This window comes from Vanacampus margaritifer, chromosome 2 (genome assembly GCF_051991255.1).
Source record: "Vanacampus margaritifer isolate UIUO_Vmar chromosome 2, RoL_Vmar_1.0, whole genome shotgun sequence".
NCBI lineage: Eukaryota > Metazoa > Chordata > Actinopteri > Syngnathiformes > Syngnathidae > Vanacampus > Vanacampus margaritifer.
The window spans coordinates 12,280,996-12,304,232 of NC_135433.1; the positions used below are offsets into that span (position 1 = coordinate 12,280,996).

The window sequence follows — 23,237 nt, forward strand, 5'->3', positions numbered from 1 at the left end:
TATGTTAATGTACTGTCAAAATGTTAAAAAATAAGAAAAAAGTTGTTAAATTTGGTCTCAATGTTTGCTGTTCCAACGGAAACTGAGACTGCAAGTAATTGCATCTGGGATGACATGACATGTTTTGATAATAGATTTATTTTTTCCCATTCTCGTATGCTCAGGTTTAGTAAACGCCTGCCAGCCGTAGAGCTTTGCTGACATACAAAGTGCACTGCTATTCATCTTTCCACGCATGAACACAAATATTCCACAAATATTTCACAAACAGTCAAAACTGCTCAGAGAGAAAACAAAACACAAATGAACTAAAATACCTCGAAAGATAGAACACGAAAACAAAGGCAAAAAGACAAGAAAAAGCTTTGGATTCAGCAATATACTATATTTTGAAATGTTTCTACATTGAGTCAAAGATATTTGACAAACATGATGTGACGTGTGTCATGGTTTGCTCCTTGCTCAGATTTGTTTCAAATGACTTCAAAGAAAAAATAATCCACAAAAACCACAGGGACCGTTCTGCATCTTTATAAGAGAGATAAACTAACCAAAATATCATTAACCCTGGCACGTCACATCACTTTGCTCTTTTAAATATCATTCTATAATATATTTACAAGCTTCAGACAGTGATACTGTTGGTTTTACATTCACTCTTTTTGGCACTCATTGTTTTGACCCCTCATAAAAATGCAACATTGCTCCAGCAGAACCTCCAAAGTCGAACACAAATTTGCTAAAATCTTGTCAAAAGTTCTTATTAATAATTAATCCATTCATCTATGTGATGACACTGACAATGTTATCGTTTCCTCACAATTATCAGCAACATTCATTTAATCACTGTTGAGCTCATTTTACAACAGGTCTGCAGGGTACTGATGTGGTCCATGTTGGTGACCCCTGACTTATAGCCTGTACATCAACTTTGCAGTCGACGTTTTAAGCAAAAATGTGAACATTTCCAACCGTCAAATACAAAGAGAAGTTAAAGGGGAAGTCAACCATCAACATTTCTTGACAATAATATGTTATATGTGACCTCACTAGTGTAAACGTGACATTCTGAGTTATGCAGCAAAATCCAGCTGTTTTTATCCATCTCATGGGGCGGCCATTTTGCCACTTGCTGTCGATTGAAGATGACATCAATGTTGCTCAGAGCTCAGGCAATGACCAATCGCAGCTCACCTGTTTTCTGAAGCTGAGCTGTGATTGGTCGTTAGCTGAGACATGAGCAACTGTGACGTCATTGTCACTTGAGAGCGAGTGGCAAAATGGCCGCCCCATGAGATGGATAAAAACAGCTGGATTTTGCTGCATAACTCATATTCCGCAAATGTAATATTAATATCAATCAGAATGTCATGTTTAGACTAGTGAGGCTGCATATAACATAATATTGTCAATCATTTCCCCTTTAACAGCTGTATGATAAAAGTAAAAATGAAATAAAAGAACTCGCTATTTATATGTACAATGTACTATTGTATTTCGCAGTTAGATGCTTCTACTTGAGGTTCTATGGTTATCAACACACCCTTTACTATCATTTGTGTCACAAAAAAATAAAAATAATTCTCATTAATTTTTTTACGAGATTTGCTGAAGTCATGCGTGAGGTCCATCATAACGATTTCACTCCAACTTCTGTTTGAAAAGCAGAAGATTTTGGTTGAGCCCCAAATTTGGCTTGTTGGGCTTTGGAGGTTGCACTCACATGAGGAGCATTGTAGCTTAAAAATAAAAAATAAAAAACAAAAACACAAAGAACACTAAACAGAATCTGTCGGCCACAGATGAGCAATACTGCTTAATGCGGAATTAATATGGTCAATATTTGATTTATTTTGTCGAGTAACAGGTGAGCAGGGGCCTGTGACTAAACTTGGGTGAACAAACGACAAACGAGCCTTCAGAGCCACATTCACACCTATAGACAATTTAGTCTTCAGTGAGCCTGACATGCATGTTTTTGGAATGTGGGAGGAAGTCACGAAAGCACAGAGAGAACAAATTCCGCACAGGAAGGCTAAAGTCGGGGTTCGAACCTCAAAATCCCAAACTGTGAGGCATGCATGCTAACACGCATGTTAATTTATTTACTTGAATTTATATTTGGTTAGCCTCTCAGTTGAAAACACTAAAGTACGACAAACTGATGGAAAAGCAGATAGATGTCATTTTGGGAGTGAAAATGTCAGTTAAAACAACCTTTTGAGAGTCATCTTCATCTTTTAGTTAATTGTTGCCTCTGTGATCAAAATAGCACAATTTTACCTTAATGATAACTGTCTCCAAATTGTTGTTGTTGTTTTTTGTAAAGGTGCATTCAAGGACCATCGGTACTCCAGCTACTGTACCTCAAAAAAGTGACATAGTAGTAAATGAAAGCACACCAGTATGCTGAAACCCATTTCACAGTGAAACACTCCAAAAGGACGACCACTGAAGAGTCGGGGCCAAAGTTCACCAACATCCCCAAATTCTTCTCTCATCCTGATTGGAGAATGGAAAGATATGTAATGCTACATCGTTTCCTTCAAATGGGAGAAGGCCACCCTCTCCTGGGTGCTGCCAGTATTACATGTTTGTCTAGAAACGTGAGTATCGAACAATGTGAGGACATTCAAATGCCGGTAGTGTTAGCGTGTAAGTTGAGCGTGGCGAAACCGCTTCCTGGAGGTGCCGTGAAGCTGTAAGCTGCGTACGCCACAACTGAGCCCAACATCAGGCCTGTCATGTAGGAGACAGTCATCACGTTCCCTGCACCAAACAACACTTCATTACTACACGCAAGTCAGGTATTTATACTTAACTCATTCCCTGCCATAAATTCATGAAAAAAATACAAAAAATTAGGGGTGACAGGCAATTTTTAAAAAAAAATTGTAATTAATCGTATGACTTCACTAGTTAACTCACGATTAATCGCAAATTTTATATCTGTTCTAAATGTACAATAAAAAAATCTAGCTTTTTATACTCTTTTTAACAAAAGAGGGGAAAAAATGTTAAACTAATAGAAATAGTTCAAATGATTTTTTAAAACGTTTTTAGCCGTCAATGGCAGTGAATGAGTTAATGAGATCTAACCCTGTCTTACCTGCAAGCTCCCTCTGTTCCGGCGCCACCTTGCCAGCAGCCTGAATCATGGGCACGGACCCAAAGTAGCCGTTGGTGACGCCCATGAGCAGGGAGAAGAGACACGGCCAGGCCGGGTGGGCCAGGGTGGGGGCGTGTCCCGGGTACACGCACATGATGAAGAGAGGGATGAAGACGACTCTCAGGCAGGAGAAGAAGAGCAGACGGCCTCCAGACCAGTCGTAAGGCAGCGCTGCCAGGATCTAAACACAAGTCAACCACACCCCCCCCAAAAAAAAACCTGTGACGGTAATATGTTCTAAGCAGCCCCAATAGTCGACATATGATATTTCGGTTAATATTGTGTTAGTGGAATATGAGTTAAGCAGCAAAATCCAGCCGTTTTTATTCATCTCTGGGGGCGGCCATTTTGCCACTTGCTGTCGACTGAAGATGACATCACAATTGATCAGGGCTGAGGTAGTAACCAACCACAGCTCAGCTTCAGAAAACAGCTGAGCTGTGATTGGTCGTTGCCTGTGTCCTGAGCAATTGTGATGTCATCTTCAGTCGACAGCAAGTGGCAAAATGGCCGCCCCCGGAGATGAATAAAAACGGCTGGATTTGGACTAGTGAGGTCACATGTAACATATTATTGTCAAGAAGTGTTTATCCTTGACTTCCGATTTAAATAAGCTTCTTTTGGTTCATTGGCACAACCCACAATGTAAAATGGTCATTATCATCCCAAAACAAGCGACAATTTGTAAATCTAATGTGAGGTTCTTCACGAGAGGCTCCTCACCTTGCCAACAAAGTCAGACATGTTGAAGGTGGCCATGATGAGGATGGGCAGCCACTCCCCTAAGGTCTGGTTCCTCATCTCAGACTCGAGGCCGGGGAACAGGCACAGGGTGATGCTGTAGGTCACCGCTATGGACAGCATGTAGGCCCAGATCACACGGGACACCACGTAGCGATGCAAAATCAGATCTGTCCGGAGAGGACGCACGGGAACGAGAATAAACGCCTAATATGAAACGAGTTCAGTGCACATCCGGGGGGAAAATCAATGAATTTACCGCGAACACCAGGCCAGGATTTTCTGATCTTGATTTTTGGGGCGTCAAATCGCACATATGTCCCACCGACATAGTCCTCAATGCCGTCTTCGGTTGTGGGGGGCCCCATTCCACCATTCCCCTGAGCAGGAACCAAAAACAACACTTTCTATCATTAACATAGTTTATCAAATAGCAGCTTATCTATATTACTTATTTTTATTCACACAATATACTTAGGAATAAATACACAAGCATTTTGGAGAATAAAACGTTAAAATTGTGAAGCTGCAAATAGTCACTATCATACGGAAGCGTATTGCATTCACTTGAAAAAAAAGTCCTGTTTTTCTGACAAATTTTTGGGGAGAGCTTTGTTTCTTTGAGATTTTTTTTTCTGTTTTATTGAATATTTGTCCCTGTTTTTTTTGAATATTTTTTTCTGTTTAAAAAAAAATCCTCAGTTTTTCTGAATATTTTTTATTCAGTTTTTTTAGTAATTCTTTTTTTTAAAGGATTTTCCCTCAGAGATTAGAGAACAAACCACAATACAGTATACACATTCATTCCTTTATTGAGAGCCAGTAAGTAAACATGACCATCTTATTGCATATGGAGGTATGCGGGAAAGTGTCCGCTTCCGCTATTAGCGAGTCTGCAACAAGTCACTTGGAGTTCAGAGGTAAAAAAAAATATATACTATACTAAAATAAAATGAAAAAAAATGTTTGTTTTTTTATATATTCTTTTCAGTTTTTCTGAGTAATTTTCCCTCTCGTTTTTCTGAATATTTTTTCAGCCTATTTTTCTGAATATTTTTTGGACAGAAAAAAAATCTGTAAAACAGACAATTAAAACAAATACTCAAGAAAAAAAGCTTCTTTTTTTTTTAATGCAATACGCTTTTGTACTATCACATGAAAATAATGTGTACAAACGTGTAATTGTTTCCTTTTCACCCAAAAAGTAAACTACAAGTAATACTTCACATTTTTCAAAACTGGATGAAGCACATCTCACAGTTTATGGATTTACGCTCATCCAAGTGTCTCTTCCTTTCATTAAAGCGACACCACATTGGCTGCATGACTTCAGCTTATTACGGCTACAGCTATTAGCGGGTCACTGTGAGTGACTGCAGGTTGATGACACACACATACACATGCATGCACACACGCATCCATTAGTTGATTAAAGGGTCTCAGGAGCCAGAAGGAAACACTCTTCCTGATTATAGTCGTAATGTGAAATACTGCCTTGGTTTCCCCTGGCAACCAACACAAAGAACTCCCTGAATCACACTCCTCTGTGTCAGACAAAATTGAGATGTCCCTCTCACAAAACAGGACAAATGTCTAAATAAAAAGAGGACAGCTCGTGTTGACGTGTGGTCCTCACCAGGCGTGCGCACACACTCTGGTGTCACTTGATTATCAGCTTGTCCACAGGTGCTTTTAGAGGTCAACTGGGCTAGCAACAGGAAACTAGCAACATTTTTGCTAATCTTATTACTTCTTTTTTGCTTGTTCATTTGTTGTACATAGCAAAAAATATGACTTCAAACCGATAATGTGACATTCCATTACGAACCAGTCATGCTAGCAATGTAGCACTCGTGGCTAACATCAGCTTGTTTAGCGCGCTAATGTTAGCTTAGAATTGCTAGCACTGCTATTTTGCCAAAGCTGGATATGATTTCTCTGACACAAACGTAACATGAATAAGTCATTTTGAGAATAAAGTGAGATGCTTTCACTCAATTTTAGTTGATTAACTTTGTGTGACATTTTTGTTTGCTGTTGTGCCGTGACATTTTTTTCCATCAAAAGTTGTGAAACTCCGCCATCGAGTACGACTTACAAATTTAACCTCCTCCGCCGTGACGTCGTGATGAACCCTGTAGCCGGTGGAGTTGCCGCGGGGGTCGTGGCCTTTGCCTTGACCTTTGCCCTGGTTGTGGCTGGTGTAGTAGCGGATGAAGCGGGAGCGGCGCACCAGCAGGTGAAGAAGGAAGCAGAGCATTTCCATGCCGATGGAGATGAGGAAGAAGATGAGCGTGTTCCTCCTCTCGTCCGGGATCAGCAGCTTGGTGAAGATGCGAGACAGGGAGATGATGACGCCGGCGGTGCCTGCACGAAGAAGAAGAAGGAGGAGGTTTAGATGTGTTCAGACACTTTAGAGAGGAAGGAAGCTAGAAGATGGTGGTCAAAGGAGCACAATTATATTTTTGTACTCACTCTCTCCGGTCATCACCCCCTGTGTGTACCTCTTGGGCAGCATCCCCATGTAACCATAGAAACTGGACTGCTGCACTGGAAAGGGATGAGGAAGTGGTTAGTGGTGTAAAAAGTCAACCAGTGGTGGATCCTGGCCTACAGTGGGGGACGTAACCGACTTCATCCACTGCCAATAGCTAACATGTTGTAATTATAGAAAGCATCAAAACTGTACAAAAATGTATGAAATTAGTTTGTAAATGTTAGTGAGTGCTCCTGACAAGATTTAAGCCAAGGGAAAAGGTCAACACATAAAACACGAGGATTCAGTGGACTATCATCAAGCATATTTCTTAATTAATCACCAACATGATTTCATATTCATTAGAAGCCATCTACTGTGTGTGTTGTGACTTTTCGCCCTTCTGGAATCATGCAGCCGATGGGATGATGGATTTTTTTTGTGAACTACTTTTACAATCATAAGATATAGATGTATGCAGGAATGAATGGTTAGATCCAGGGTCTGCAACCTGCGGCTCTGGGGCCACATGTGGCTCTGTCAATCATCTGTTGTGGCTCTGTGAATTTGGATTCACAATAACAACAAATATTTTCTTTTATAGTACTTCCTTCATTTTTCAGAGTTAAAGTTGATTTTGGTGCTCTGTTGACCGTATATACAGGTAGTTGCCAGTACATTGTTGATACTTTATATTGCTAATTTAATCCCCAAGTACATATATTGCTCATCCTACATCCAGTATAATGTGCACAGGTTATATTATTTATTTTATTATTTTTTAGGATTATTTGATTGCCATTCTTGAAAGGTGCTACTGCCAACTTGCTGGTGTAAAAATCCTAAAATCCTAATTGCACTGTTGCAGGACAAAGTGCATTCTATTCTATTCTTTTGTTGGCTGGCTGCTTTGCTTACCTGTACATCCAAAGGCAACTACTCCCACGGAGACCAGGTTGATGATATAAGCTTGGCTTGTAGTGAACTTTGCCAACCACACATCAAATACGCTGACAAATACCAGAGGCCCCAATGCTAAGATGTAGCCTGCACAAAGAACAAAATGAAACACACATCACACAAAGGTCAAGATCATCATCATCCAGTGAAGAACCTACACTTCAATCTGGACTTTATTAATGTCAGTGCCGAGCACTCTTGACTGGATGTTTCCTGAAGGATTCAAGTGGATCTCATTTATGCTGCAGAGAACACTGCAGTACAAGATTACTATGATGCAAAATGGAGTTTTAACTCATTAACTGCCATAAGTTCATTTAAAAAAGATTATTAAAAATCAGGGGCAAGAGGCGAATACTTTTTTTAAATTGTAATTCATTGCATGACTTCACTAGTTAACTCACGATTAATCACAAATTTTATATCTGTTCTAAATGTACAATAAAAAATTCTAGTTTTTTATACTCTTGTTAACAAAAGTGGGGATAAAATGTTAAACTAATAGAAATAGTTCAAATGAATTTTTGACGTTTATAACCGTCAACGGCAGTGAATGAATAAAAAAAAAAGAAAAAGAAAATATTATTAAAAATTCAGGGCGTCGGGTGATTAAAGTTTTAACTCCTATTTAATCTCGTGACTTCAGTAGTTAACTTGCGATTGATTAAAAATGTCATATATGTTCTAAATGTACAATAAAAAATTCTAGGTTTTCATACTCTTGTTAACAAAAGTGGGGAAAAAAATGTTAAACTGATAGAAATAGTTCGAATGAATTTTTGACGTTTATAGCCGTCAATGGTAGTGAATGAGTTAATAGAATGTTTTGATCAGATTCAACATTAGTTTAATACAGTATACAAAATAAACACTGTACAATTTAAATAGCTCATCACATCTAACATTACAATGGGACATCTAATTAAACTTTGCTCATTTTAAACAATAAATGTAAATGACGATGCGATTGGAATAGTTTTAAGTGCAACTGTAGTTTGAATCTTCAATCTAGTTGCTGGCAGCAAGAGGACTCCCAAATGTGCCCATTTTACCTTCACTACCTCCAAGTGTCTTTAGTGTAAGGGAGATGTTGTGACAATTTCTCTGTAGGTGAATGTGTGACTCACCCACAGTGATTCTGGTGTGCAAACTGAGCCTCTCCACCAGCACGTTGTTGAGGAGGACGGCCAAAAGAGCCACCAGGATGTACGTCAGGCTCATGTCAAACACGATGGATGTCCCTGGAACAGGCAGTTATATCATAAAATGCTTTTGTGACACTCTTAAAAGTTACATGTAATTCATATTGATGTGTGGAATTTTCATTTGAGTTAGTTTTATTTCATTTTAAGTTTTTTTTTTATTTTTAAAGTTAGTTTTAATTCGTTTTCAGGGTGGCTCTGTTAGTTTTTATTAATTTTAGTTGTGTAAAAAATGCTTAGTTTTAGTTTAGTTTTCATTAGTTTCAGTATTAGTTTTTGTTTTTTGTTTTTAATGTGTTTTACTATTGCGCAGAGGTGGCAAATCCAGGTCCAGAAAGTAAAAACCCTGCCACAGTTAGGCTTTAACCATTTATGCTAGCTAGCTAGCTCGCTCCCTAGCAGGTAAACGAGCGCCATGGGAGCTAGCCAGGGAACTGGCTAGCTAGCTAGCACCTGGGGTTAAAGCCAAACTGTGGCAGGGTTTTTGCTTTCTGGACCTGGATTTGCCACCTCTGCTTGTGCGCAATATTTAATAAACACCATGGTAAAATAAGAAAAGTAACTAATTTCTTACCTAGCGTTACATTTCGTTGTCGCCTCAGAGCGACGTCATATGAAGGTGCTTTTCTATTGGCTGCTCCTAGATGACATCACTTCTGTGCGACACTTTCAAATGTCTTTATCCCGGTGAAATAAATCTACTTAAAATCACATTTAAAATCATGCCCAAAGGTTCATACATTAAATTAATTACCAAAGACTAAAACAAAGGACATTTTCGTTATAATTATAGTCAGTTTTAGTAAAATGTAGTTTCAGTTAGTTTTCAGTTTTTAAACAGCATTTTTGTTTTTATTTTATTTCGTTAACGAAATAGTTTTTTGAATTTTTGTTTTATTTTTTTTGTTAGTTTTCGTCAACTGAAATAACCCTGGTTTGTACCTCTGAACTTGTGGTGAAGGTAGTCCACGTCTGTGATGAAGCTGTTGTAGGGCAGCAGGAACCCCACGCCAGCCAATAGCATTGCAAAATAGATGCCATGGTAACGGTCGTCGGGGATCGGCTCCTCAAAGTCTGAGCGCGAAGGAAACAGACAAGGGTTATTGATAAAAAAGAGATGAAATCACAGACCGGGGCTGACACACTACAGTACATCTTTCTTAAAGGAAAGATAGACAAGGGGACAGAAAATGTTCAGTTCTTCTGTTTTTCCTTGTTGCAGTTTTACGATGATGTCATTTTTGGCATCACCTTGATAGGTGATGTAGTAGCTTGTAGCTTGTGGTTGATCCACATAGATAAACACATAATTTATTCGATTCCTATTTGGATCAGAACCAAATTGAACACCTTTATTGAATCCCTCCTGTAAATGCATTTCATTTATATGATTTATAACATCATTCTCTGAAAATGAAGGTGTTACAATGTTAATGAAAAATAACAACTTTTGGCACTTATTTTTTGGATGAAGACCAAAAATAATTTGCTGCATGGAATTCTGTTAACGAAAAACACTGATAAAAACAGAACTTCCTTTATAAAGAAATAGTACTTTAAAAAGTCTACACACCCTGTGCACCAAGAGGCCGACAGCAACACCGAAGGAACTGCAGAAATTTCTGGTAAGTACTGGCTGTTTAGTAAATGAGACTTTCTTTTCCATGTCTGGGCGATGGGATGGGTTAATTACTAGAGATGGGCGAATACAGATACCAGGTCTCTGTATCGTTCTGATACCCGATCTTTTTTCAACTAAGGAATTGGTACTCGCTTTGGCAGCCAATACCAGAATCAGCTGTCTGTCCTCTTGTGGCCGTTCTATGATCAGGAAATACAAGTTGGACATTAAAGAAAATTCATTCATGTCATGCAATTAAAAGGAAAAAAAGGTTTCATATAGGTCTTTCTTTAAAATTATCTGTCTTTTTAATAAAAATTAGTGGTATCAGTACTTAGTATCTGTATCGGTGACTAGTACTGAAGAGTTGAGTAATCATACTGGTATTGGTCTGATAAAAAAAGTGATTGAACATCCCTTTTAATTACATTAACCTAATTAATTACATTAATACAACATTGTAGAAGAGATGAGCAGATTTGTAGATAGTAAACATGAATGGAGATCTTCTCCAAGACTGTTTTTTTGCACAAGGGTCACATTTCATTTTTAAAGGGGGGAGATGGTCCGGCTCATTTGTAGAAAAAAACAAAACACATGAATATATTTGGATATGAAATACTTTATTTGAATAATATAATTTATAAAGATTTGTTCTTAACTGAGCTATAGTTAATGAACCCATTGTTTAATAAAATAAATATTTTTATTTTTAGTCCTAGTTGTAGCCAGCCGATAACCGTCACTTGAGTGAACGAGATAAACCATAGAAAATGGATGGTGTACATTCAACAATGACCCCTAGCTACATTTTGTGTGTGCGCAGTCAGATAGCAGCTCACCGGGCTCAGATAGCGCCAGAACGCCTCTCTCTGGGACGTCTTTGCTGATCTCCTCCTCCTCCAGCTGGTAGGAGTCAAAACTGAAGCTCTGCACCACTCCGCTCTCTCGTCCGTCCCTCCATCCCTCTCTTCCTGCGTCCCTCCATCCGGCTCTCCACACGTCCCTCTCCTCGGGCGTCTGCGCCGGCGTGGGCCTGCGACGCTCTGCTCCCATCGCGTCCATCTTCTGCAGGCCAAGTCGGACGCTCGCTAGACACTCGTGGGAGCGGGCATGTTGCGCACAATTCCCAAGAGAGACCCTGTTCCAGCAGCGGGTGAGGCAGAGAGGCAGGAAGTCCTTGGAAGATGGAGGAGCTGCAAGGAAACCATGGGAACAAAATGTAAAGGGTGTTAAGGTAGAAAAGAATAGACATCTGTCACAAGCTTTAATAAATGCAGTCAGACAAGCCAAGGTTATACGAGACGTGGGAGCTTATTGTGCGCGTGTGTTTACTGAGACAGAACAAATGACAAAAGATGCATGACGGTCAGCCAATTGAACTGAGGTGAATGCAGAAAAGTGAAAGACAAATTGTGTTATGAATTAAATATTGAGCTACAACTTAACAGTGTGATGAGAGTATTTGTACTCTTTTTTTTTTAGCTTATTTTTTTTTACATCTTTCAGTGGAAGCAGCTTATTTTTTCTTATGTTTTATATGCCACATAAACACAGACATTAAGCTTAACTCATTCACTGCCATTGACGATTGTAGACGTCAAAAATGAATTTGAACTATTTCTCGTAGTTTAACATTTTTTCAACTTTTGTTAACAAGAGTATGAAAACCTAGATTTTTTTTGTTGTACATTTAGAACTGATATAACATTTGTGATTAATCGTGAGTTAACTCATGAAGTCATGCAATTAATTACAATTTTAATTGCCCGACGCTGCTAATTTTGAATTGTAATTAATCACATGACTTCAATAGTTAACTCACTATTAATCACAAATTTGATATCTGTTCTAAATGTACAATATTTTTTTCTTCTTCTAGGTTTTCATACTCTTGTTAACAAAAGTGGAAAAAATGTTAAACCAATAGAAATAGTTCAAATGAAATTTTGACGTCAATAGCAGTGAATGAGTTAATATGGTACGCCGCTTTTGACATGTTTGTTAAGTAACATCTTAAAGCTCTACAAAACTATTCAGTATTCAAGTTCCTTGGCCAGGTTTACGATTACAAACATTCCTTTTATTAAAGCAGACAGAAGCTACATGAAATCAAATACAGATAATCGAGTTTGCAGTATATTACCGGCCATTTTGCAACATAATAGAATGTGTACGCACAAGACACCCCACTCACAGCATGCAAGCGCTATGTCAGTACGGCAGCTGGGCTCAATCTTTCACTGGCTCTAGTCAGCTGAGTAGTGTTGAGGAAAACATTGCATGAAGTGCAGTATTGATGTGACACATGCTCCTCTTTGTCATGTACACACAAACACTTGCGGCCAGCTGCACAATCCTCACATTTGCCACTGTGCATTTGCAACAAGACTCAAAACCGCTACATAACTTAATGACATTGACGAATGTGCGGTATTATATGGCCATTTTCTATACCGTTTGTCCTCATTATGGGTGTGAGTGAGCTGGATTCTATCTGAGCTGCTTGACTCAGAGGCAGCGACTGGACTGGACATTCACAAGGACACATAATGGAGACAAACAACAATTTACATTCACACCTATGGACAATTTAGGAAGGCAGAACAGCCTACCCGTGTGATGGGTAAGAAGCAACTTGGACCTGGGACTACGATACTGTGAGTGAGGCAGATGCATTAACCTCACCCTCCTCCAAATTTGATTGTTTTGTTAATGTTCTTTTATCAGCTGTAAAATGCGGTTCTGTAATTTGTGAAGCACTGCACAAATAAACTCGACACTTACAATACAAAGTAAGAGCGCAACATAAAAAAAATTACCTTTTCAATTAGTTTTTTTTAAACTATTGTTTTGTTCTGCATCAATATGTAATATTTTGACAGCTCTCAAACAAAATACAACCACAAAATAAACATATCTTCATAGCAATACTTATCTGACTGTGCAATCTTGACTCATGCACCATTGAAATAAGAGGTCATATTAGGTTTATTCCCCTGGAGGGGCGGTGATGGGGTATAAAGCTCCTGTTTATTTGCAGTTGGACGCCATTCCAATGACAACCTAGTACAGGCGCTCACGAGCTTCTTGGTTTAAATTAAAAGGCAACCCTGTCACGTTAACTGAAGCGCAATCGAAGATCTTGTAGCTTTAAAAAAAAAAAAAAATCAATTTAACACATGCAGATGTGTTTTTATTATACGCGCCCAATTACGTGCATATTGATTATTGAACAGTACATTAATAAAAAACATAAAGCGCATGCATTCTACCGCCGTTTTAGAAAGAAAAACCTAATGCTGAAGGTAAACCGACCAGTGCAAAAGACGATTGCCGTTTATTTTCTCATATATTCCACCCAACTGTGCTCTCTCCAATTACTCTCCCTTCACTCAAGTTGTTCTTTCTGAAATGTAAAATACAGATAACGACATAACAACAGGTTACCTCGGTGCCTCGGCCGCCCCTCTGTCTGACCGCCCCTTCTCCTCGGCCCTGGTGGCTCTTCAGTCGGTCTCCATCCAGACAGAGCCTCACGCCTCCTGACGCAGCATCCAGCGGCTGAGGAGGAAGAGGATGGGTGAAGGGAAGGGGGGAGAGAGAGCGAGCCCGCGAGAGAGAGAGGTTCGCTGCTTAGTCTCGTCGCTGCAGTTCTTGAAAGTCCTTTAACAAGCTTTTACCACAGCTTTAAATCATGCGGATTTGACATTACGCTTAGTTGAATTCGCCAACAAAACATTTATAATCAAATATGCTTACGTTTTTTTTATAGATTTTTTTTTTTAAAGAAAACCAGCGATGCATTGGTGACACCCACTTAGCACAATGCTGTCACAGCAGCTTATGTTTACTTTAATCAATCCTTTTAAATATGTTAATTCTTGGAAACTCAACCAAGCATGCAGTGTATGCTAGAATATCTATTAAAAAGAAGACAAAATATCTCTCTCTCTCTCTCTCTTTCTTTCTTCCTCTCTCTCTCTCTCTATCTATTTCTCTCTCTCTCTCTCTCTCTCGCTCTCTCTCTCTCTATGCACATCTAACTTATAGGTCACCCTAACTCGTGGATGATGGATTCTTGTGTTCAGGGCAGCAGTGGTGGGGACAGTAACATTTTGTCCAGAGACTACTCAAACGTGGACCCTGAAACAATTCCAGTGTTAGTAGTGTGTGGGAATAAAATAGTGTGAATCCTCTCAATGGATGCAGAATTTGGTACACCAAAGTGAATACCTGTGGCTGTAGCCTTACCTCAACAAACACTGTAAAAAGTGAAGAAAGGAAAGATGAAGAGATAGAGGAGCAGCAGGAGTCAAGCGGGTGAAGAAGAGAGATGAAAGCCGAGAGAACGGGTGCAGATGTACAGATAGAGAGATCAAGGCAGGGAGACAGATGGAGTGGAAAAAGGAGAAAGCAGAGGAGCTGTTACTTGTGCGGTGATGAAGATGAAAGATTGAAAAGATGGGAGAGAGGGCTTCAGTATTATAGGCTTGTTAATGTGGCACAAAGAGTATACATCAATACATTTAAATATTCAAAACTGTACAAAAGTTATAAGGTCACCAATAGATTAGCTGTTTAATGACATTTTCCACAGCATTATCATATATTTAAAACATTATGTAAGACAGAAAGAACATTTTTTCCATTGAGAGAGGCAGCTTCTGCAACTTTATGTTTATGTACAATTAGCTTTTTACAACCATTTCTTATTATCTCAGCAAAAGATTGGGTGTGCATTCCACTGCATACTATACATGCGTGTACAATGGGCATAAAAAGTCTACACAGCACTGCTCACATGCCAGGTATTTGTGATATTAAAAAAATCAATTCAAAACCTTTGCCAACATTGATACCTGTACAATTCAAATGATTTTTTTTTTTTTTTTTTTTCCAAACGGGGAAATAAAAATGAACAACTGCGATCTTCTGTTGGTGCAATTGTGCATGCCCTCTTATGAGTGGTATTTGGTGTGGGTGTGTGTTCAGAGTTAACCAATCACATTCAGAATCATGTTGATTGGGAGTCAGCACACTCCTGCAACCAAACACTTCTGACTTACCCCAAATAACGTTCAGATGTTCTAGTAGGCTTTTCCTTAAGCAAGGTGGCAGGAATTATAACCTTTACGAATTGTTGTTTTGCTAGCACAAAACCTTAAGGTTGCTGCCAGAAAGTAAACACAAAAAAAAGGTGACAAAAAGCCTACTAGAACATCTGAACTTTAGTTGGGACACTTATTTGCTGACTAATAACAGTTTGAATGTGATTGGTTAATTCTGAAAACACACATATAACCCAGTTATAAGAAGGTGTGCAGTGCACCTTAGTCTCATTTTTCATATCAAAAAAACGTGGAATATGAACAGGGGTGTGTAGACTTTTCATAGCTGCTGTCTTACGTAATTTTCACAGACAAGAAAAAGATGTTGGTATTACATTCTATTCTGTTGACTCTTGTATGATTTACTACTTGTTTTGAATCATTTCTCCGGGTCCACTGGCTTGCAGTATCGTATTTGTGAGTTTAGTGTCTGTATTGCCTTTCATTGGCTGTTATTACATTACAGTACTGTACTTGTAGACATTTGATTGAAATGTACTTGCGTATGTTGTAATTCTATACAAAATAGCTGCTTAGTACTCTGAAAATATAAACTTCAACATACAATATAAGACAGTCACATTCAAGGAGTCACAGATTCTGAAGTTGAACCACTATTCAATCTTTTTTTTTTTTTTTCTCAGGAGAGCTCAGTATTGTTCATTCGATTTGACATCATCATTGCTCTCCTTTTTTTTTAAAAACAAACAAATTAAAAAAAATTTAATAAATGTTTTTTTTTAAAATATATATACATATATATATACATATACACACATATATATATATATATATATATATATATATATTTTTTTTTTGTATGTGGGTGAGTATGTGTATGTGCGTGTGTGTGTGTGTGTGCGTGCGTGCGTGCGAGCGTGTGAGCGTGTGTGTATTTATCAGTTCACCTAAAGCCCATTAAAAAAAATCCCATACTAATAATATAATATAATAATAAATTGCCAAATGCAGAAACATCAATGTAAGTTATCACGATGTAGTGGCTCTCGCTAACAGACAGAATTAAGTAACCGGAATTAGGTTAAAAAATTCTATATACGTAGACCATGTTTCTATAAATTTTGATATTTGGTTTTTATTTGAGGCAGATATTTTTCCCATTAAAATGTGATTTATGAGGAGGTTAGACCATTGGTCGATATCCAGAGTTTGTTTATTTTTCCAGTTAACAAGAATTGTTTTTTTAGCGATAGTAAGGGCTACAAGTGTAGATTGAAATTGTTTATGTGGCAAGTCAGTTGTTGTTAGGTCACCTAGCAAACACAAGTTTGGAGATAAAGGTATCCTACAGTCCAAAATAGCGGAAAGTTTTTCTAAGACTTTAGTCCAGAAATACATAACCGGAGTACATAACCATAAAGCATGAACATAAGTGTCTGTAGTGTTTTGTAAGCATTGGAGACAAATGTCGGAGTCTGAGAGTCCCATTTTCTTCATCATATATTGAGTAATGTATGTTCTGTGAATCATTTTATATTGGATAAGTTGTAAATTTGTGTGTTTTGTCATTTTAAATGTGTTTTCACTATTCCATCTGTGACTCATTACAATCATAATAATGGTAAATCCTGGTCAGAGTATATGTGATATTTGTATTGTGTGTGGCTCACCATCATTCAGCTTTGTTTTACACACTGTTATCTCTTTCGCGCGCACGCACACACACACACGGTACATCCATGCTTGACAGCACAGTGCAGCGCAGGGAAGCAGTGTTCACTTCCTCCTCCATCGCCCCCATTAGCATTATCTCCATCTTGCTGTTTATTAAGGTTGCTAAGTAACGGCTAGCTGGTTTACAAATTAAAGTGCACAGAGCCTTGTGCAGTGGCTCTTTTTCTGACTCAACTGCAGTGTTTTTGGACAAAGCAAGAGAACTAGTACAGATGGTTAGAGATGGCTAGGTACGAAAGTCTGAAACAAATTAAAACAGTTAACCCTTTGGGTACTCAATAAACTGAAATCTCATGAGAGTTGCTGAGTAATGGTTAGTGAGTAATAAAAAAAACAATACAGAGTGATACTGCACTTATTTTGTCCATATCATGTGAGTGTGGTCAAACTTAAATTTTTTGGCGTGCATCACATTAAAGAGTGTGAGTGAAAGAGTTTGATTGAGTGGCCAAAAGCATTAGCGCTAAAGGGAGCTAGCCAACACAAACTATCTTCTTTCCCCCTTGCTCCATATCTTTCATGCCACTCGTAAATTTCCTTAGGGCCAGTGAACGCCTCACAGCAGTTCTAATGAGATTGTTGTAGAAACAGGAGGCAGTCCTATAAAGCATCTCTGACTGACTGAGTGTCCCATGTTGTTGGGCCACAGAGGAGAAATTGACAAACACAAAGGACACACGGGGAAAAAGAAGTAGTGCCTTCTTAACCTTCCATCTTTTCTCCTCCTTCAGCTTCGGACTTCCATTTCTTCTTGCATTTCCTGGCATCCTTTTCCATCCTTGTCAAATGGCTTTTCTTCTCTTTCCTCTATTCTGACCGAGCCTCCTTCTCTTCCTCCACCTCCATCTCTCTCTATCAGCTTCAAAGAGCTGTCTCTGTGGCAGACCTCCAGGGCACCTGCCTCTTCAAGCGGAATCAAATCATCCGTCTCACACTGGTTCCCTATACATGTGTGCGGGAGACGGTGTGTGTGTGCGCGTGTTTGTGTGTTGCCAGTACAGACTGCTGTGAAGTGCAATCAGGCCCAAGGCAGACTACAAGCAAGCCAAACAAAAAAGCAATGAACAAGCAAGTGAACCTGGACAACAGGGTTAGTTGTTCAGAATTATTCTCCATCAAAATCAAACACGTGTCTTTTGTCTTAATACTTTTTAATATTGAGATTGAACAAATGAAAGAATCCATGTACACACGTAGCAGGGTATTTTTTTTAACGGATATTTCCCTCCTCTGGGTGTAGAAAAAAATAGTGTCCACACCACCACGTTTGTAGAAAAGAAAACATCCACAGCTAACCGCATTTGTGCGTTTTTAAGTAAATTCATATCAATTCCAGTCTGGCGACGCCACTTCCACAAATTGGGCCTACAATGAGATGCATGCCAAGCCTCTAGGTGGCAGTAGTTAGCCAAATACTGCTCATCTCTTGACGTCACTTCACTATACGTAACACAAGCGCCGCTACATGTGGATCAGTGCTGTCAGCGCACACAAAACGTTTTTATTCATTAAAAAAAAACTTGTAAACAGTCAATAAATAAATCATAAACAGAGCATAGAAGAAAACAAAGATAATAAATACCAAATCTTAAAAAGCTTCACTTCTTTTTTAACAACTTTTTTTTCCCACTCATTCACCACACACACACATATACAAACATGGTCTCTCCCCGGTGGGGAAACGAATTCCCCCCCTTAAAAAAACAACAACAACAACAACTTGAGGTATGTGATTGAGTGACGTGTGTAGAGGACGACGTAAAACTTCGTTTAGTGACGGACACGCGACCGCGGAGCCAGAGAAATGCGCAAATCTTCACTTTGGCCAGAGTTTTTAGAAAACCTCGTTTGTAATGAAAAAAAAAAAAGAAATCCCAAAGGACGTATAGATGACAGAGCAAGCCGCAGAAATATATCTCCCGTTTGCAAAAAAAAAACGGCTACGTGTGTACATAGCCTCAACACAATTCCCTTAGGTGTTAAAAGTAGTCTAAAAAATAGAGTATTTTAATGCAAACATGAGGAGCATTTTGTGTGTTGATAAGCACAGGGGAGATTTCACAATGGCCCAAAAAAAAATATATATATATATTGCCGGTACTTCTTCTAACTGGAAGACATTACATAATCTAAACTCAATTAACACTCTTTAATTAACTTGTTTGTTTACTATAGTGACTAGTTGTGAGTTAACAAAAAGAGAAGTGTAGCAAAATTGTCAAGCTAAAATATATTGCTTATAAGCCGACTGAGTGCCGAGTGCGGGGCATTTGGAAGTCTTCCATCTAATTAAAGTCATTGCAGAGAAGCAGGCAAATCACTCTAATAAAGAGAAGCGCCTTGGAAGCAGGCCAAAACCACAACTGTGAACTGTGTGTGTATATTTGCGTGTGTATATCGACCCACACGCCATATTGGATCCTTCCCTAGCGCCGGGCTGCTCCACTCACACACCAGCCAGAATTAGATCTCGTCTCTATCTGCAGGTATGACACAGTATAAATAAGAGTGCAGCGGCCTGCGGGCATGTTGGCTGTTCTTTGATCGACCACTTTCACATCACAACAAACCCCTTTGAGTAGCTACATGCAGACTTGACTACAAGTGCAATTTTTAATTCTTTATATATATTTTTTAATAAAAAGCCTTGTGATATTGGCTGGCAATCAGGGTGTACCCTGCCTCTTGCCTAAAGTTTTAGCTGGGATCAGCTCCAGCTCACCTGCGATCCTAATGAAGACAAGTGCTAGAGAAAAAGGATGGATGGATGTTTTGATAAATAGTCCAGTTCATTATTTGAAATCCATTGTGGAACAAAGGGTTAATTTAAAGACAACAAATGTTTATGGAGAAAGGGGCTTAATAATTACCAATTTGTAACAACAGCACATTAGATTACATAGATGATGTGCATTATAAATTGTCTTTCATTCCGAAATGGTATAATTTGCAAGTTGGTTTATCCACTGAAACTCAGTGAAAGACTTAGCCGACATAATATCACCACTATCATGCCACAATTCAAACAGTGCATCCAGAAAGTAGTCTTAGCACTTCACTTTTCCACATTTGTTACAGCCAAATTCGAATAAATTAATATTCCATCAACCCATTTTCTTAACCGCTTGTTTTCACAAGGGTCACAGGGGTGCTGGAGCCTATCCCAGCTTGTTTCGGGTAGTAGGCGGGGTACACCCTGAACTGGTTGCTAGCCAATCGCAGGGCAAACAGAGACGAACAACCATCCACACTCACAATCACAATCACACCTATGGACAACCTCCCATGTATGTCTTTGGAATGTGGGAGGAAACCGGAGTACGGGGGGGGGGGGGGGGTGGGGGCGGGGGGGGGGACACACACACGCAAGCATGGGGGGAACATGCAAACTCCACCCAGAAAGGCTGAAGCCCGAACTCGATCTCACATGCTCTGCACTGGGAGGCGGACGTGCTAACCAGTCAGCCACCGTGCCTCCCTAATTTCCTATTTCCCCTCAAAATTCTACACACATTAGCCTAACCTATAATAGTGGAGGGGGGGGGGGGGGGTGTTGTGTGCGTGTGTTTAAAAAAAAAAGTTTGTTAAAATTAAACAAAGAAATCACATGTACGTAAGTATTCACAGCCTTTGACATGAAGCTCAAAACTGTAGTGATGTGTTGGTCGCGAACGAACCGGCTCGCTTGTATAAACGGAAAGGTAAAAAAAAACTGTTAAAAAATGAGTGACAAGAGAAAACGCAATACAACAACTGACAAAACTAAGGCAGAGTGTAAAGTCTGCAAGACTAAAATTTCATATCGGGGAGGCTCTACAAACAATTTACACCGGCACATGAGAACTACTCATCCTTTAGTTCAATTGGAGGAAAAAAGGCAAATAAATGAACCTGATAATGAAGGTGCTACTGCAACTGTTGCTGCTGCGGCTGCAGTGTCTTCAGCATCATCCAAAACTGAGTTTAGAATCCAATTCATAGATTAATGTTGTTTTTCCTTCCTATCTTCCCATCATGTTAATCCGTAAAGGTAAGTAGACTCTTGTTTTTGGAATTTATGAAGGGTTTTGTGTGTGTGTGTGTGTGTTTTCTGAAGACATTCAAAACGACTAACTTGAATTCATCCATATTACTGTCCCAGTGTCCTGTGTCCTCTAGTGGAAAACCTATAAAACTACATCTGCTCCCATAATGCACCGCGGCTTTCCCCCATCATTCTCTGCAACTCAGCCACCCGAACTCTACCGGTCAAGATGGCGGACAGACCAGGTAGTATAGCGTGTCCTCTGCGCAAAAATTCACAATCGTGTCCGTTTTGTGGGCTTTATTAAGGAAATAATTCTATATTTGTGCATATTTTAAGTGTTTGATTGCGTTAACTGACAGTGAACTAATCTGTATGTGTGTTAGCCCGAAGGCCGCAGTGAAACCTTCCGAGTCGCGTCAAGGACTTTGACTGCCATTGCTATAATTGTGTTTAAAAAATATTTTTGAAATAATTTATTAAAGTAATAACAATCTGATGTACGATTTCCATAATCTAGCCAGTGCATGTATTGCTGTTTTGGCTAACTTGTCACGTTGATAACGTCTACTTTCCGTTCGTAAATACAGTATATTGTTTTATTGTGCATTAATTTTTTTTTTTAATGAAGTCATTAGTAGGCTGTTGTAGTGTTTGAAATCTCTTTTTTTTTCACGGAAATTTTAAGATGAATTTAAGATGTTTTTACAATTGTCACATGCTACCCGGTGTAATTGGGTAAAAAGCTGGTAAAGACATGGCATTGTAATGTATGTAATGTTTTCTGTTCACACGTGTTCATTGTGATACTGAGTATTTTCCATAGTGTGTGAATGCAAGCAATGGCCATGCTGCTTCCATACACTGAAATGCATGCACACCACTGTCCAGGAGTAAGATTTTATTTGAACTGATTTTTCCAATTATCTCCTCTTAATACCGGTAGTTCCCATAGCTGAGAAGCGTCTGATGGATGTGAAACTGGGCGAGTTGGGCAGGTGGTTCGGCTCACGAGACTTTACCCCCAATGGGATCTTCTCTTCCATCCGCAGGGGTGAGGACACCTGCCTTGACTACAAACCTATGCTCTGTTTTCAATTTGTCAAAATTGCGTTCTTTCACCCAAACCCGTCATGTCATTTCCTCCAGGTCAGCTAAGATACTACAACAAGTACATTGACGTGAAGAAGGGAGGCATTGGCGGCATTGCTATGGTGCTTGTTGGCTACGTGGTTCTCAGCTACGTGTGGGAATACGACCACCTTAGTAAGAGATTCGCTTTCACTTTACCTTTTGATGTTTAGTTGTCAATTTAAGAAAACAAACTGTGTTGAATACTAAATATGCAATTTATTTTAACCATGGCAAGGATCAACAAATGCTGTGCCTGCTTGATGGGTAAAATAGTTTGCTATGGACTTTGATGCCGATGGTGGCAACGAAACTCTAATTTGTACGTGCACCGCCAATCTAGTGTCACAATGTGTCTTTGTATACTTAAATAATGCTTTCTCAATTTACCTGCTCAATGTTGAATCTGGGCCTGCTTACACAAAGCTATTGTTCTGTTGTATGACTGGCAATTGGTGCCATCTAGTGCAAGACAATTGAATTGTTCTACCTGTCTGTTTCTGGCACATTTTTTGTGCCAACCACAAAAAAAGGATACATTTCCTGGGTATATATGAGAAATTGATGCTGCAGTCCATGACTAATCTTTGCTAATGCCGTCCTCAAGTCATACCTACAGAAATTTGTTTTAAAAGACATTCAGTTGCCCCTGTACGGTTTACATCGCAATTTAACATGAGTGTTGGGTTTAAGAGTGATTTGTCTTTCTGAAATTTCATGATGGTAAAAAATTATTTTCAATCGTGTTTGTGCTCTTCCTTTTGTAGAACACGATCGTTGGAGGAAGTACCACTGACCAGCGCCATCAGACCTTCAGGGATGGACTGTTCAGGTCCTCTTTGCTTTCTCAGCTCATGTTCAATATGTGACCAATAAACAATATGAAGAGTTATTGTGGCTTTTGTTTTGATGCACTTTTTTTTTTTTTATATATTGGACATTGTTTTTGAGGATTTCTAATATGACACGTTTTGGCATGGTACGTTTATTTACACACTGAGAATCTGTCCTCACTTTCACATGGGGCATCATTCAAACCTCTACTAATCAGAGTAGCTGCTTTGTCTTGTAATGAATTATTTTGGGGGTTTGACCTGTTGGGTGAAA

At 39.1% G+C, this 23,237-nt stretch overlaps 2 protein-coding genes across 2 annotated transcripts; one reads left to right on the forward strand and one right to left on the reverse strand.

The window, feature by feature from the left end:
- Positions 1–1,210: 1,210 nt before the first annotated feature.
- Positions 1,211–13,757, reverse strand: slc29a4a (solute carrier family 29 member 4a). Its single transcript, XM_077555503.1, has 11 exons — positions 13,620–13,757; positions 11,012–11,365; positions 9,491–9,622; positions 8,474–8,587; positions 7,305–7,433; positions 6,386–6,460; positions 6,009–6,277; positions 4,170–4,290; positions 3,893–4,080; positions 3,110–3,350; positions 1,211–2,769 (listed from the first exon to the last, which is right to left on the reverse strand). Exons 2-11 carry the CDS (start codon positions 11,232–11,234, stop codon positions 2,633–2,635), a joined length of 1,629 nt encoding a protein of 542 aa, XP_077411629.1. The 5' UTR covers positions 11,235–11,365; positions 13,620–13,757; the 3' UTR covers positions 1,211–2,632.
- A 7,433-nt stretch (positions 13,758–21,190) lies between these two features.
- Positions 21,191–23,022, forward strand: atp5mf (ATP synthase membrane subunit f). Its single transcript, XM_077559414.1, has 4 exons — positions 21,191–21,244; positions 21,946–22,053; positions 22,149–22,265; positions 22,898–23,022. The coding sequence occupies exons 1-4, from the start codon at positions 21,229–21,231 to the stop codon at positions 22,924–22,926; spliced, it is 270 nt and encodes an 89-aa protein (XP_077415540.1). The 5' UTR covers positions 21,191–21,228; the 3' UTR covers positions 22,927–23,022.
- Positions 23,023–23,237: the final 215 nt, after the last annotated feature.